At 39.2% G+C, this 16509-nt stretch overlaps 1 protein-coding gene across 7 annotated transcripts in view; it reads left to right on the top strand.

The window, feature by feature from the left end:
- The window catches only part of LOC5563839 (MOG interacting and ectopic P-granules protein 1), a 54574-nt gene extending 38123 nt beyond the window's left edge, over positions 1-16451 (top strand). For 5 of the 7 annotated variants that reach the window (XM_021842070.1, XM_021842075.1, XM_021842074.1 and 2 more), the window contains 4 exons: positions 3001-3264; positions 3327-3506; positions 3580-3919; positions 15180-16451. In XM_021842070.1, the coding sequence (XP_021697762.1) occupies positions 3001-3264; positions 3327-3506; positions 3580-3919; positions 15180-15184 (789 nt within the window). In that variant the 3' untranslated portion in view covers positions 15185-16451. The remainder of the gene's footprint in view (positions 1-3000; positions 3265-3326; positions 3507-3579; positions 3920-15179) is intronic. The other 2 variants (XM_021842072.1, XM_021842073.1) reach the window with 2 other exon arrangements.
- The last annotated feature ends 58 nt before the right edge of the window (positions 16452-16509 follow it).

Genomic DNA, 16509 nt, shown 5'->3' with positions numbered 1-16509 from the left:
GTTTTTTTAATTACAAAAATAAAGGTATATAAGAGGTGTTCTGAAAAAAAAAATGTTAAACATAAATAAATCATGAATCAGAGTTTGTGTCGACACTCATAGGTAACGAACCATCCATAGTTTGTTGAAAAATCATATTTACATCCCACCATTGTAACGATTGAATGTGCAGTCACACATATATTATAGATTAGAAATAGTAGCATGAAACGAGCTCACCAATTGATCCGTTATCCTTGACTGAGCAGCCACAATCCACTTTCGGCTTCACTCGTTTGCTCGGCTATAAAAAAGCACTCAGGAAAAAAAAAAAAAAGCGCGCGACCCAAAAAGAATAAAAAAAAAACTGTTCGGGCTTTCTTGACGCACTGCCCAGGAGCAAGCGTCAAGGTCGAAGGATCAAACAGAACTCGATTGGAGTGGACGCAGATATTGGAGGAGAAAAAGTAGTGCTTGTAGCCATGCTGCAGCAATCCGGTAGAACGTGGATCATTATAGACTGAACGGAAACAGCAGATCTGCCTTTTTCGGGAGGAAAAACGCCACCCATAGAGCTGTACCGGTCTCAAGAAACGCGGCTGAGGTGATCGAAAGGTGGAAGTAAAATTTTGTAGGTAATACTTTGAACCCTCACCGCATCAAAACAGGCACCATCGTATATGGGATTTGACATAGTAACAGCAATGCTGTTCTATTAACACTTCAGTCGTCGCGCTGTTGTATTTTGTACAACACTGGTAAAAAAACCTCGCTTTTCGTTCACAACAGCAGCGAGGTGGTTCTGACGGCGTCCAACCACGCGACGATTGGAAGGTTAAACATATAGGACTACGGTGGCGCTAACTATGTTCTTCATAGCGGTGGTTTTGTTTATTTTGATGATCTATTGAGACGTCTATATATGTACTGCGAGTGATGAACATCAACCAGACTCTACCTTAAGGATGGTTAAGGATAAGTCGGCCATTTGTATGCTTCGACTGAAAGACGCAATCTTTTTAACAGAACAGCAACCGGAGAAGTGAAATGAGCCACTCTAATTACCTACAAAGTGCTATCGGCTTCTTACCATCTCATGTAGTAAACGAGTTCGGGGGAAGTTATTAGTTAGGTTTCGTTGACGGTTGATCGACAACGGATAAGATATTTACTGTACGACAAATTCCTAAAAAAAATGCCGTGAATGCCAGGTCCCAACACACCACTTTTTAATTGATTTCAAAGCTGCGAATAATAGTATTGAACTCGTAGAGCTATGGAAGATCATAGACGAGTACAGCTTTCCTGGGAAAATCGCAAGACTGATAAGACACTCCAGTTCTCTCAAATCCGCTTCTATCAGCAAAAAACTGGTGAGGTGGAAATCAAACAGTAGAGCAATTCTGTTAAAGACGCGCAGAATAGCAATGTTACATGGGCTATCCCCATGCATTCCGTAATTAGTTCTTCGTAGTTGCAAGTGTAGCATAACATTATTCCGGAGTGATCGTGGCTGGGCGTGTAAACCAATTTTCTTCAGGATGAAGGCACAATCTATTCGTTCTTGGAGCGTGTCTACAACCGTAAGAGCTCTTCAAATGTCCCTTCTGGTGCAAAGCAGCTCGAGATCAATAAACTGACATTGACTTTCGTAGCATGTCAGTTGGAACGGATTTCTCCATAGCAGTTTCCGAAGTGCAAACTGAAGAAAGCGTACAGCACGGATTCAATCCTTTCAGAGCCATTGTCGTAAGCGGGCCCCAGACCGTGCAACAATATTTCAAAGTGGAGCGCACGAACGAGCAATATAGGGACTTTGAGCAGTAGACGTCTATAAAGTTCTTTGCGATCCTGAAGATGAATCCCAATGTTCTGGATGCCTTGTCGACAATGTATGAAACATTGCGCTAGATGATGTTATGCTGAGAGCCTAGTTTAACATCCGAAGAACGATTTTTAACAGATCCAGTCAATGTGTTTGCTCTGCGGATGATATAGACATTGTAGTTCGAGCATTCGAAAAGGAGGCAGACCTGTTACACCCATGTGAAACGTGAGGCAAGTCCGATTTTTATTTGCGATGAATGCTTCAAAGAGAAAATACATGCTAATATAGGTAGAGCCGAGCGCGACAGGTTCCGCCTAGGACACAGTTTACGATAGACGGGAATACTTTCGAGGTGCTCGATATCCTCCTCTACCGTGGAGCCTTGCTTACGGCTGATAATTCCTTTAGTCATGAAATACGGAGAAGCGTGGTTTGTAAATGTTCTGCCTAGTACGGAATTTTGAACACTGCATCTTTGGCGATGTGTGGCGGCAACGGATAATCCACGAACACACTCAACTTCACGGCGAGCCCACTATTCCGAAGATGGCGAAAGGGAGAAGGATACGCTGGATTGGGAATGCTACAAGAATGCCGGACTGCATATATGATGTTTGCTTCGGATCCGATTGGTACAAGAATGCATGGAGCGCAGCGAACTAGGTGGTGGGAACCTAGTGCACAATGAGTACTATTATGGTGTGAAATTATTGATTCAGTGTTATCTGTATAGATGGGGGGAGGGGTGTGGGGTTGTTGTAATATTCAATGAAGCATTCCTAAACTTGAGACGGGTAGTGTGTACATTTTCTGTTTTGCTATACACATGCTTTCCAAATATAAGTGTAATATCTATTTAAAGTAATCCAGTTTAACATGAAACCAATTTGTTATAACACCATGATCATGCTATCAAACGGAATCATGTTAAATAGGATTCTCATAACCTAATACGAAACAATTTAAGGTAAGAAATTACATCGTTTACGCAAGAAAACTGCATTATGTAAAATCTTTGGAAAAAGGAAAAGGAAAAAGATCTAGAGCGTCCTCAAAGATATGATAGGTTGAAACAACTATTGATAAAATCGTATGGGTACATAGTATTAGTTAGCAAATCAGTGCAATGACTTTCTACCTTAGAAATCAATCAATTTTACTAATTAAAAAATGCCAATTATCAAACTTTCCAGAGCACCATGGGTATGAAACCGGGCATGAAACCCACACAGCAGCCCAGCATCTCCATCACACCGCTGCCGCGACAGTCGAACGCAACGAACATGGCCGTAGCCGGAGCGCTGTCGAAGCTACAAGCGGCCGGAACGTCCGCCGTGAAGCCGGGTCAGAACCCCGCCGGTAACAAGACCGCCTTCGTTGTGTGCGAAATCTGCGACGGTTATATCAAGGATCTGGACCAGCTGCGCAACCACATGCAGTGGATTCACAAAGTCAAGGTAAGCCTTTCGATCCTCAGCTGCGGAATGGTTTTCCTAAGAAATACTTCCTTTCGGAACAGATTCACCCGAAGATGATCTACAATCGCCCGCCGCTGAACTGTCAGAAATGTCAGTACCGGTTCTTCACCGATCAGGGCTTGGAGCGGCACTTGCTGGGATCGCATGGTCTGGTGACGAGTTCCATGCAGGAAGCCGCCAACAAGGGTAAAGATGCCGGCCGTTGTCCAGTTTGTGGACGGGTAAGTGTTCACCTCGCAACTAACCTTCTTTTTGTGAGATTACCACTAAACTTTTCTCCATCCTCACCCCCAGGTGTACCAATGGAAGCTCCTGAATCACGTGTCCCGGGATCACAACATGACCCTGAAGCCGGCTCACCTCTCGTACAAGTGTACGGTCTGCACGGCCACGTTCGGAATGTACAAACAGTTCGAAAGTCACGTATACTCAGCGCACAGCACGGTGGCGAAGAAAGCCCTGGACAACAAGAAGCCCGCCGCTGGCAGTAGCGCCATGCCGATGCGCGGTTCGATGGGTGCTGGCAGCGATTCGCTGCTGAAGCCGTTGAAGATCAACGACGAGATCACGATCATACCGCAGCCGACCAGCAAGGGTGCGGCGAAACCGATTGAAATCGAAAGTCATGTTATAGGTGAGTGAATTGAACTTATTTCGCCGGCTCAAACAAAATTTCCCCAAGTTTCTATACGATTTGGATTTTTGTCACAAAATAAATAGTCTACCGTCAAACGGGGTGACTTGCAACACATTGTAATTTACAACTAAATTTCGCTATAAAACACAAATTTCACAAGAAAATTCGTTTCAAATCGGTCTTCAATACGTTATACTCACAATTCAATTAAGAGTCACGATTAAAGCTGTTATCATGAATATTTTTATACATTAAACATGATTCTTTAAAATGTCTTGAAACTGATACTTGATGAAGGTTAAAAATCGTGACCTAAAACATGAGATAGATTTTATTTACAAAAGTAATACTCTACCTGGTGTTTCTATAACTAATAGGTGATAATATGACGAATTTTTTTTTACGAAATTGTAGCAACAAGTTTTTAATAAAAATCATGTTTATAAAAATGTACCTATGCGAGGTGGTATCAGGTATCAGAAGGCTGGCTCCAAAGGCACGTTCCCCACCAGTTGGGAGATTTGTGCCATCGCCATATTTGAACCTATTTCATCATCTACCCGATGGGAGAGGAAAGGGAAGGGAAAGATGGGAGGAAATAGGAGTGGGGTCCCTTGAAGAGGGAAGATCGCATAAGCGAAATGAGAGCATGTAGCTCCATACCACAATGGTCCTATAACACTTCCCCGAATACCATTACCCCGAAAACCATCTCCCCAAAAACCAATACCCCGAAAATCATTACCCCGAATGCAACGTTACCCCGAATGACACATTACCCCGAAAACCATTACCCCGAAAACTAGTTCCCCGAAAATCAGTGATGCACTTCAAGAAATTCTTCAAGGAAGCTCGCGAATTTGAGCCTAAAAGTTTTCGGCCTAATAACTACTACTATTCCTATTAGTGATTTTTTAATTCTTTCAATTATCGGCTGTTCTTTCGAGGTAGTATAACGGCAGTGTAAAAGTTTTAATCAATGGTTTTCTCTTCTTTGAGTTATAGGCTGTTTTTTCGAGTTGTACCGTTTGAGTTAAAGTTTGAGCGATAGCGGTAAAAAAATCGACTGACAAAATTGTCTTGAGCGAAATTTAAAGTTGACAGTGACTTCAGACGAGCAACCTTTAAAATAATCCCCTGCATTACTTGTCTGTATTATATACAAGAGATTTGTCCTTCTTTTAGTTATCGGCTTTTCTTTCGGAAGTTGCACTAGCAAAGTGATTGTTGGCATCATAATTATTGACGCTTTCATCAGTGATTTTTTCTTCTTTTATCATAGACTGTTCTTTAGCGATTTACTTTTGAAAAAGTAATCAGTTTAATATCAGTTAACATTTTCATTTGACATTTTTCAAACCATAGTCTAGTTCCATTTTAGAATATGTTGAACTTGCATTGCCTTCATCAATATAAAAATATAACTATGCATTACAAAATAATATGACGCTTTTGAAAGAGGGTGGGAGAGGTCTCTAATATTAACATGTCAGCATTATCATCAGTTCGAAAAATGATTTATTGCTGTGAACAGAACCATTCTCACAAAATCAATTACACGCCTGTGAGTGAGATTTTGGTTCTCACTTGGCCCATGAAGAATGGCTGTTGATTAAAAGAAGAATAAATCTTTGATAACAAGAACATGAATTCAAATGAAAATCAAAATTCTTTAAAATAGGTATATGGGTTTCATTTGTCGGATCTTCATTTTGAATTTTTCGTGCCAAGAAAATTCGGGATTATGGTCCATTCGGGGAAACGGTATTCGGGGTAACGGACTATTCGGGGTAATGGATTTCGGGGTATTGGTTTTCGGGGTACTTGACCATTCGGGGTTTTGACTTTCGGGGTGATGGTTTTCGGGGTAATGGTATTCGGGGAAATGTTATAGGATCTACCACAATGGGTTCGAACAGCGCGCTAAAAAGGGCACTGCAAAACGCATGAGCGTAAAGAGAGCCTATAGCTCATTACCACAGCGGGTTAAGAATAACAGAATGTCCTGAAGATTCAGGCTTCTGAATTCAGTTTCACTTAATAAGTGTTTACCAAGTAATCGGAATCGCATTTGCGAAAAAAGTGGACAGTTACATATTAGGTAGGTGATACGAAGTTCCATAATCGGAGTCACAACTATCACACACAAATGAGTCAGCACGCTGAATATTTGCCATGTGATAGTTGAGTCGGCAGTGGCCTGTCAACGCTCTGACCAAGAGACTGCAATTCTGCTTTGACAGATTTGTTAAATACTTCGCCACCCTTGGAGATGGTTCAGTGATGTACAATTTTGTTTGACGACATGACTCCAAACTATTCCAATATTGCTTGTGCTGAGTTGCCGCCCAAGAGTTTATCTGAAGCTTCACCCAGCACTTCGAAATTGGAATAGCCGGCTTAGGACCAATGAAGTCATGCGATGCTCCATCGCGAGCTAGCTCATCAGCCAATTCATTTCCAGCGATGGAAGAATGGCCAGGTAGGGTGCCGGTACCAATGATTGTAATGTACCAGTAGATTGGACTATGGAATAAAACGTACATTTTTCGATAAAAACGACATGTGCTATTTTTGGTGGATAGATCGCATCTAGTTTAGTCTATTTGCCAAATTTCAGCTTTTTATCTTATCAAAAAGTCATATAAATAATTAAGTTTACGTAAAAAATTGGCTCCCTTGCACCAATAATAGCCGTCGTGTTCCAGTAGTGGATCAACGGATGAAAGCAGTTTTTCAAAATGGATGTATAAAAATGAAGAAAAGTCCAAGAGATGATCTTTATGGTTCATTCGAAAGATATTAGTTGCTGTTCCGAGGGAAAAATGTTAAATCTATGTAAAAATTTACCATTTTGTTTAAAATTCCTTGTATCATTCCCGAACGTCTACTACTGGAGCACTAGCGCAACTACTGGAACACGTGTACCAATAGTGGCTCACGCGATTTTATGTTAAAAAAAATAGTTTTATCACTCTTTTTATATTTTTCCCATATAGTAGAGGTTGAAATCTTTCTGTTGACACCAAAAGATCTCTGTTAGGGCTTTTCGTTATTTTGTTATGATTTTTTATAGCTTAGGTAGTCCACTAATGGCACCGGCACCCTACCCATACAAGGTTTACAGAGTTGACTGAATTCAGTTCCTCAATTTGAGTTCGACATGCGATAACAAGCTTCGACCTTGAGTTGGCCGAAGCAAGAGCTTTTATACCAGCCTGACTATCTGAACAGAAGTATATGACTTTACCCATTACGCGCTGTTGAAGTGCTGATTGCACTCCACACATAAGGGCAAATATTTCCGCCTGAAAAACGGTGCAGTTTCTACCAAGTGAGTAAAACTGATTCAGCCTTATCTCACGAGAATATACTCCTGCACCAGCTCTACCTTCAAGAAGGGAGCCATCAGTGTTTGATATACTTCTTTCCAAATAGCCAGACGTCCACTCTTCCCGTGAAGGGAATTGTGTGGTGAATGTCCTGTAAGGAAAGTGACAAGCAATTGTGAAATCACTTGGAGCAAGGACAATTTTGTCCCAATTCACCAAAAGTGGAAACAACGAAGTGTGTGTAGATCTACGATTCACTGGATTTTTCTCCAGTAGATCCAGTACCCATAAACGGTAAGAGCAAGAAAGTGCTTCTTGTTTAAGATATATGTGTAGTGGCGTCGAAAATGGCCTCAAGCGCTGCTCAAGCACATCCTTTGGAGATGGCCCAATTTTGATTGGATTGTTCTCACTTCGCCCTTTTGCCACCACACAAGACATCCATATACCAATATTAGTCGAACAACTGTTGTGTAAATCCATTTGATATATTTGGGTTTGAGGCCCCAAGTTTTACCAAAGGTTCGCCGGCATTGACCAAAGGCCATGCAAGCTTTTTTGACTCTGAAATCAATGTGAGGTGTCCATGAAAGTTTGGAATCTAAAATGACTCCGACATACTTTACTTGATCAGTCACATTAATCTCAGTGCCAAAAAGACGTAAAGGTCGAATTCCATCGCGGTTTCGTCTTTCCGTAAAAAGAACAATAGATGTTTTATTCCGGTTAACCGAAAGGCCATATTGGCGACACCAACTCTCGACTACCTGAAGAGCACTTTGCATCAGGTCGAATAGGGTGCTCATGCACATACCAACTATCAGAGCTAGATAGTCGTCGGCAAATCCATAAGTTGGAAAACCGCAATTATTGAGTTGCCTCAATAGCGTATCTGCTACGAGATTCCACAAAAGTGGTGACAAGACTCCCACTTGGGGGCATCCGCAAACACTCAATTTTCGAATCGCTGCTTGACGCAATGTCGAGAAGAGATGTCGGTTTTTGAGCATTTGATGAATCCAATTGGTAATCATTGTAGGTAGCCCATGGTTTCGTGCGGCTTCCAATATGGCATCGAAAGACACGTTATCAAAGGCACCTTCAATATCCAAGAAAACACCCAAGCAAGATTGCTTCTGAGCGAATGCTTTCTCGATATCGTATACAACTTTGTGTAAAAGAGTCACAGTGGACTTTCCAGATTGGTAAGCATGTTGATTCACATGAAGAGGCATGTTTGTCAAATAAACATCACGGATGTGATGATCGATAATGCGTTCCAGACATTTCAGAAGAAAAGAGGTCAGACTGATTGGTTTTAAACTCTTCGCTTCTTCATACGACGCACGTCCTCCTTTCGGGATAAACTTTACAGTAATATCACGCCAGGATCTGGGAATGTACCCGGTAGAAAAACTGCTTTCAAGTAGCTTTTTCAAAACATGTTTGATAAACTCAAATGCCTTTTGGAGCAGAACAAGATAAATCCCATCCGCTCCTGGAGATTTGAAAGGAGCACAACTATTAAGTGCCCATTGAATCAATTCAGTAGTTACGATACTGCGAGCCGAGGCCAGAGACTCGTAACTACATGAAAAGACATTTGGTTCATCCGTAGATGCTATGTCCACACATCCAGGGAAGTGTGTATTGAATAAACATTCTGAAACTTCTTCATCGGAAGAAGTAAAGTCACCATTTGGTAAGCGAATTTCGTTCACTGGGAAATCCTTAGATTTTGCAAGGATTTTGTTCAGTCGACTGACTTCACTCAAACTGGAAACATTTGTACAAAGGTTTTTTCAGCCGGATCATTCAGCAGAACGAAGAGCCTTCTTGTAAGCCTTGCGAGCCTACTTGAACGACTCTGATCCAGCTGAACGGCGTCTGTTCCAACTCCTTCTACATTGTTTCCTGAGTCTAGTCAGATCGGAGTTCCACCATGGGGTCCCTCTTGTAGTCTTTACAGACCGTAGAGGGCATGCTTCTTCAAAAGCTTCCATAATGTAGGATATTGTAGTATCAACGGCATCATCCAGATCACTTGGATTTTCAATGGACGGAGAATATCCATGAAATTTGGTCGCAACCAATTCAATATAGAGTTCCCAGTTTGTTGACTGGGGATTCCTAAAACGCAAAGTCTGCGCAGTTACATTTAAATGTTCAAAGAAGATGTAGCGATGATCAGATAATGATTCCTCATCTGATACATGCCAATTCGTCAACTCGTGACTGATTCTATTCGAGCAAAGCGTTATGTCTAACACTTCTTCTCTATTAGAAACCATGAAGGTTGGGCGATTGCCTATGTTAAGTAATCCAAGGTCTGTACTACTTAAGTATTCCATCAGACTGGAGCCTCTCAAATTGATATCTGAGCTGCCCCAGATGATGTCAAGGCTGGTAGCGAGTCACTTTTTAGTGACTTGGTCACTTTTTTGAGGCCAGTCACTTTAAAGTCTCTTTTTTGAAGCCAATTCAACTAAAGTCACTTTTTTCGTCAAAAAGTCACTTTTTTCAACTATTTTGAGCTTTTTTTTCGGGAGAAAATTTTGAATCGGCCTTCTTAATTTAGGCTAAGTTTTAAGTTAGCAGGGTGTCTACTACCTGAAAAATTCTGGAATACCTGGAATTAGCAGGAAATTTTTATCAACCTGGAAAACACCTGGAATTATCAGAGGATCTCGGATATACGCAGGAAAAAAAACCTCGAACCAGTAATTATTATGGCAGAATATGTCCTTTTTGTAACACAACATTTCTTCAATAAAAAAAATTTCGGCTGCGCCGCTGTTACAACTTGAGGTATTCAGTCAATGCACTTTAAGTTATTTTCAATATTCCGAATAACTTGTTTAAATAAGGAAGTAGGACTTAGGATTGCTAAAATGGGAAAGGCAAATACGATTCCCAGTTGTTCAATGCATATCTCGAAAAAGTGTTTATTTTTAGTTAAGGTCTCTAAGGCTGTGAACCGTTTCACCAGTTCGTTTAACTTTTAGTTAAAATTTGATAGCTCGACAGTTATTTCCCCTCCGGTTATAAATAACCCTGCTCTGGAACATGGTTAAACATGACAGTTCGAAAGTTATTTTCTGCTCCCGTGAATTTGAGAATAACTAACCATCCGTCAACTTTGTTCTGAAATAACTACTCGACTGTCAAAGCTCAAATGGGTCGACCGCGACGTTCAATTTAAGGCTAAGTAGCCCGTCATTCGTTTTGGCAACAATGATGACTTTTCAGCTTGCATTTCAAAGTGATAAAACTCAGTCTTGATAGCTTATATTGATTTGAAAATGTATCACTGTACGCTCTAACATGCATAAAGTATGCTGATACTTTTTCAGCTGTGTCAGTGCAAAACCAACTGATTTTCTTTAATTCGAAATCGTGAGACGAATAAGCCGCAATCATCAACGACGTGTACAAATTTCAATGACTGACTACTTCGCCTTAACCATTTGAGGGGAATCAATATCAAAATATCAACTAACTATCAAAATGTCAAATTTTAACTAATAGTTAAACGAACTGGTTAAACGGTTCACAGCCTAAAAGACATTATAATCAATATGGTATCTAAAGTCACTTTTTTGCCATAACCCTCTCTTTCCCATGGTAGCTCCAGAGCTCAATTATTTTTGACGAACTTGAGGCAAACCGAACCAGAGGAATACTATGCATTAATTTCTACAGTCAACTCTCCATACCTCGATATTGAAGGGGCCTTCGAGTAAGAGAGGTATCGAATTATGGAACACAAAACCAGTGCAAATGCGATCCGAGGGACCATCGCAGTAGCCACGAAAAACAACTGTGGTTCTCTAACTCGATATCGAAATACGAAATATCGAGTAAGGGAGAGTTAAGTTATGATTCTATATAGTAGAAGCATTAGCCGTAGAAGGCTAATGTCGCGACTGTTCGTGTGACCAACATCTAGTTTGCCACGCTCTGACAGCTTGAGTACCGGGTCTATAAGTGTCAAATCAATTTTTTTGACCAAAATAAAACATTATCTACAACATGGCACTAAACAAGCAGACAAAAACCTCAACAGTAAGTAATAATAAAATATTTTCTATTTTGAGATAACACCGCCACTAGCGTTCTACCGCTTATATTTCTATTTTCTATATTTATCAGATTAATCTAAAAGTCAATTTGCTTTTTGAATAGTAAAACTATTGGTAAGCAATCAGTTTACTATTGTAAAACAACCAACAAATTTTAAACTGATTTTGAAAAAAATAGACCCTTTGAAATATTGTTTTTTGAATTACTTTTTATAAAAACGCTTTTTCATAAAGCAACTTTCGATTAAAGTCGTTGGAAATAGATGGTTAATCTGCTTGCAATGAATTCTGGTGCACCATTCTAGAGGCTCCGGAGAAACCTTCAGAGACTATTACGTAACTATTTATCGAGAGTTTCTTTCTGGAATACTTTCAAGTTATCCACCAGGAATGATTCCAGAATTTTTCAATAGAAGTTCAGAGGAATTTTTTCTCAATTTTATACTAAAATTTTTAGAGCATTCCTACGCTACTACCTCCAGTAATTTTCACAGAGATAACTCTGAAGAAAAAATCTCAGTATTTCCTAAAGATCACTGATTCTGTCACAGATTTCTTCAATCGCTACTTCTAGGATTCTTCCCACGTGTCCTACAGAAGTTTTCCCCCAAAGGTTTATTAAATAGTTTTCGAAAAAAAAAATCGTCATTTTTATAAGAAACCCTACAATAATTCCTACGTCTTTTTCAATTAAATCCAGGCATTTTTATAAGGATTCACTCAAAAATTCACCCATAATTAGTAATTATTAATTACTCTCCGGAATTTCTCAAAACTTACTTAAGGTATTATTGGATGAAATCTTTTCCAAGAATTGCTCGATGAATTGCATCTGGGATTCCTCTAGAAATTTCTCCAGCATTTCTTCAAAATATTATTACTGCGGCTCAAACACTTCACTGATATTTTTTCAAATACAGTTTCCAGACCTGCATAGATACTTTAAAATTTCATTCAAGGTTCCACACTAGTTAATACTACAGCAATTATTACAGTTATTGCTCCGACCATTGATGGATTAATATGCTTTTATTATCATAGCAATTTATCAAGAAATATATTCATCATGAATTCGAAAGATCCAGTGATCCTTGTAGGTATTCATCATTATAACTCACACAAGTTTCATCAGAAATTACACTAAGATTTGTTTTAGAAATTCCTCGTGGATTTTTCAAATTTTTTCACAAAAAATTTGAATTTTTTTTAAGTTTCATTTTTTTTGTGCGTGGCTTTTCTTTAAAAGAAAAACAGATAGAGTACACGAAGGACTCTAAGAAAAATTACATAAAAAGTTCGTAAAAATCACAAAACAAACTCCTGAAGAGATCTTCGGAGTATTGAGAACTTTACGGCAAAACGAAAAGTTACTTGTCGTAATTTCACGAGGAAGTCTTAGAATGTGAATACCTTCCATTAAACTTACTGATGGAAAATTTCTTCCTTAGTCGGCGTTTAAAGGACGCAGTTAATGCATAAAAATATTGACCTTATTAGGTAGAAGAGCTGGAGTTTAAATGGAAATGTGAAATGACAAAAATTTTAATTTTACAAATGTTACAAATTCTTATTAAAACTTACATTATAAAATACTTTGGTAATATTAAAGACACAAAACTTTAAAAATATTGAAAATCTACTAAAAACGGATTATTTACGTAGATGTAAACTACCCTGTTTGAAAAAATTCTAGGCGATATCTTGTAAATTTGGAAGCACAATAAAAATGTCTAAATATGGTACTCAACTAGACCTACTACCTGCAGAAGATCACATGGAATATTCCCTATCATTATTGATATTGATCGTAAAACAGTATACTAGAATTGAAATAAAATTGATTACGGCTTGCTTTTCAAGTCACTTTTTGTCACTTTTTCGAGAATAGAAAGTCACTTTTTAGTCACTTATTTCTCAAATTTGGTCACTAAAATAACTTTTTTCGGTACCAATTCTTGCTACCAGCCCTGTGATGTGATGAGTATTGGCATCACTGCCCACAATCAGCGGAAGGCCTTTTGTTACGCAGTGTACGACAACTCGTTTGAAGTCATCCGTTGGGGATGGTTCATCATGTGGTAAATATGGGTCTACCACAAAAGGCCGAATCACATAAGGCCGAATCACAGAAGGCCGAAAACACAAAAGGCCGAAACATACAAAAAGCCGAATCACAGAAGGCCGAATCACATAAGGCTGAATCACATAAGGCCGAATCACAAAAGGACGAATCACAAAAAGTCGAATCACGGAAGGCCGAAATTTTAAAACAAATTTTAGTGAGAGCCACAAACATTCAGCACATTTTTCTACAATATTATGAGCATTTTTACAGTAGGGTAAGGCGGGACAAGATGTACAAGTAACATTACTAGCTGAATAACAGTTTGTCCAGCTAAAATATGGTTAGTGTTTTTTGGGTGTGTCAGCTGGTCTATTCTTAGCTTACACACCCAAAAAAAAATATCTATAATTGGAGCTGTTGTATTTTGTACAAAACCTCGCGAAAACTGGAAGGTTATACAGTGCCTGTTCGATTTTGGCAACATGCCAAAAAAAATCATGTTGCCTAAATTGAACCGTTCCAAAATTTAACGGTTGTTTTTATTATATCTTTTATCACCGCAACAGTAATTAAATTTACCTATTTTGAATATGTTAAGCCTTAAGAAGGCCCACAGAAACATTGAGATTGACAAGATTTGTGACTGATAATGATTCATTTTTTTCGTGTACATGGATTTCCGTATCGCCAAATTGAAGCCGAGTCAGAATCGAACGGGCAATGTACGATGAAAAGTATTCTTAGTAAACTTAGTATTCTCATGATCACTCAAACACTTGTTATACCCTATCTCAGCAATTATTCTCCTGCTTGTTTCGTAAAAGACTATGTTGGCATTATCCCGGGCAAACGCTTGCTGTCCGAACTCGCTGTCGCTCGTCGGACCTAAAAATTGAAAACCATCCTCTGTTTGCATTATACCGGGCAAACGCCTGGATTTGCTGTTTGCATGACACCGAATAGATGCTATACACACTCTTCGGATATCAGAGACTTCGGAGGCCTTCTGCCGCCTCAGTTCCTTTATCCTCAATGCGGCCTCGCCGCATGTAAATTTTGCGCTGTTTACTGACATGACTGCATTTAACAAAGCATGGACTTGTTCTTTTTATATCCAAGCTTTATTCTTTAGGTTTGTAACTTTAACTCGGCCTACTGTGATTCGGCCTTTTGTGATTCGGCCTTTTGTGAATCGGCCTTTTGTGATTCGGCCTTCTGTAATTCGGCCTTATGTGATTCGGCCTTTTATGATAATCCTCGTCACAATACTAATAAAAAAGCAGTGTTCATGTGGGCGCCATTGCCTAGTCCGTCTGAGTATTGGTCCTGGTAGAAGGGAAACTTGTCAAAAAAAAAAACATAACAAATTGAATCAAAGAAGTGCCCAAGTGGTTTTGCACCATGTTAGGTATAAATTAAGTATACCATGAACAACTGCCTATTTGAAAAAAAAACTATAATTAAGATTATTATGAAACGAAGCAGAACCTCGAATTTTCAAGAGCGCTAGTCTAGAGAGCCAAACAGTGATCTGAGCTGAAATTTTCAATGCGACGGTTGTCAGGTTCTCTGGATCTGTGAACTTGAAAATTCGAAGTTTGTCTTCGTTTTATAATCACGTTAATGCCTAGTGATGTAAAATAAACATGCCAAACGAGCTTATATGACAGCTCTACTCCACTACACTACATAGAAAAATTATAGGTTTCGGTTCGGCAGCCAACGACTAATAGAAATCATTCAATATAAATAATCCCTCCTTTTCTTTCTAATTTCAGATTGAACATCGCTTCCGATAGTACCGTATCGCTAGGGGCAGTTTTTTCATTAATACCAATTACCACTTTTCTTCTATAATCGGATGTTAACACGAAAGGACAAAAACAAGTCTACAATGTTAAGACAAACTGAAAATAATAAAGCACTAAGCTTAAACTTTCATTTCCTCTTATTCACTGCATCGTGTCCCTCGTTCGTTCAACGATTATCCATCCATCATCCATCTACTCCATTCCCATTCCACCACCACTTCTGTGACGGAGTGTCTTCTGCGCATCCTATTTGTGTTTGAATTTTCGCTTGCAAATACGTCGATTTACGAACAACACAAAAACAAGTTCCTACCGCTGTTGGTCGCCACTGCAAGCGGTGTGCGTCCAACTAAAACGGGGATTTTACCGAATTCTCCCGGTTCACTCTGGAACCCATGCATTATAGACAGAATCAGAACACAAAAAAACTATCCACAACCCTATGCATATAGTAAACTGAAATTCTCAAACTGTATCATATACATTATTGGAAAAGATGCAAAAAAAAGTTAAATGAATCGGTCACACCTTATACCTAACACAACGCTAGTACATAATCGCAAATTTAGCACACTGAAACAAAAAAGCAAGTGGTTTTGTGAATGGATTAACGAAAGAAAAGGGTTATAATACAAAAAAAATCAGCAAAAATATTTATAAATATTAGGACACGTAAGGCACGTAACATTAGCGATTTGGGTTTGATCGAGTAGTAGGAGTGGCAAGGATGGTTCCTGCCCTCACTGCGGGTGTCTGCCGTGGTGTTCCGCCTAGACTGGAAGAAATCGCCATGGCGTGATACAAAGGAAGGGCGGAATCATGTCTTGTGTTTTGTATATTTTTGAAAACTTGAATAACTTATTTGTTTTTAAGGCATAGCAACACAATTAATCCTACCACCTAAGATAGAACGCAAGTGTAGTTCAGAGAAACAAGAACCTGTAAGAGCATAGTGAGTATACTCCTTAAGTTGAGCGATTTTTTTTCGTATAGAGATATCTTATTGTATTAAATGGTACATTGAAGAGAAGAAACAAGGAAGACGGAAATTGCGTTAAGATTCACAGAATTTATTGGCAGTACACTAACCTCATCTGGCAGAGAAGAGAAAGTGGAAAACGAAAAACGGTAATAACAGAATGCCATCTATCGGGCAAGCTAAAGAATGTTTAAAGTAAGCCGGAAACTGAAGAAAGAAATTCTTTATAGTCTAAATAAAAAGCTGATAATAAGCAGGAAGTAGTTTGTTTTAAGTGCAACTTCTTTCGAAAGAAAACTCAGTTCACGGAAATAATAC

The sequence above is a fragment of the Aedes aegypti genome, chromosome 2, assembly GCF_002204515.2.
Source record: "Aedes aegypti strain LVP_AGWG chromosome 2, AaegL5.0 Primary Assembly, whole genome shotgun sequence".
NCBI classification, from domain to species: domain Eukaryota; kingdom Metazoa; phylum Arthropoda; class Insecta; order Diptera; family Culicidae; genus Aedes; species Aedes aegypti.
Note: the sequence above shows the minus strand (reverse complement) of the source record. Positions and strands in the feature narration are given on the sequence as shown.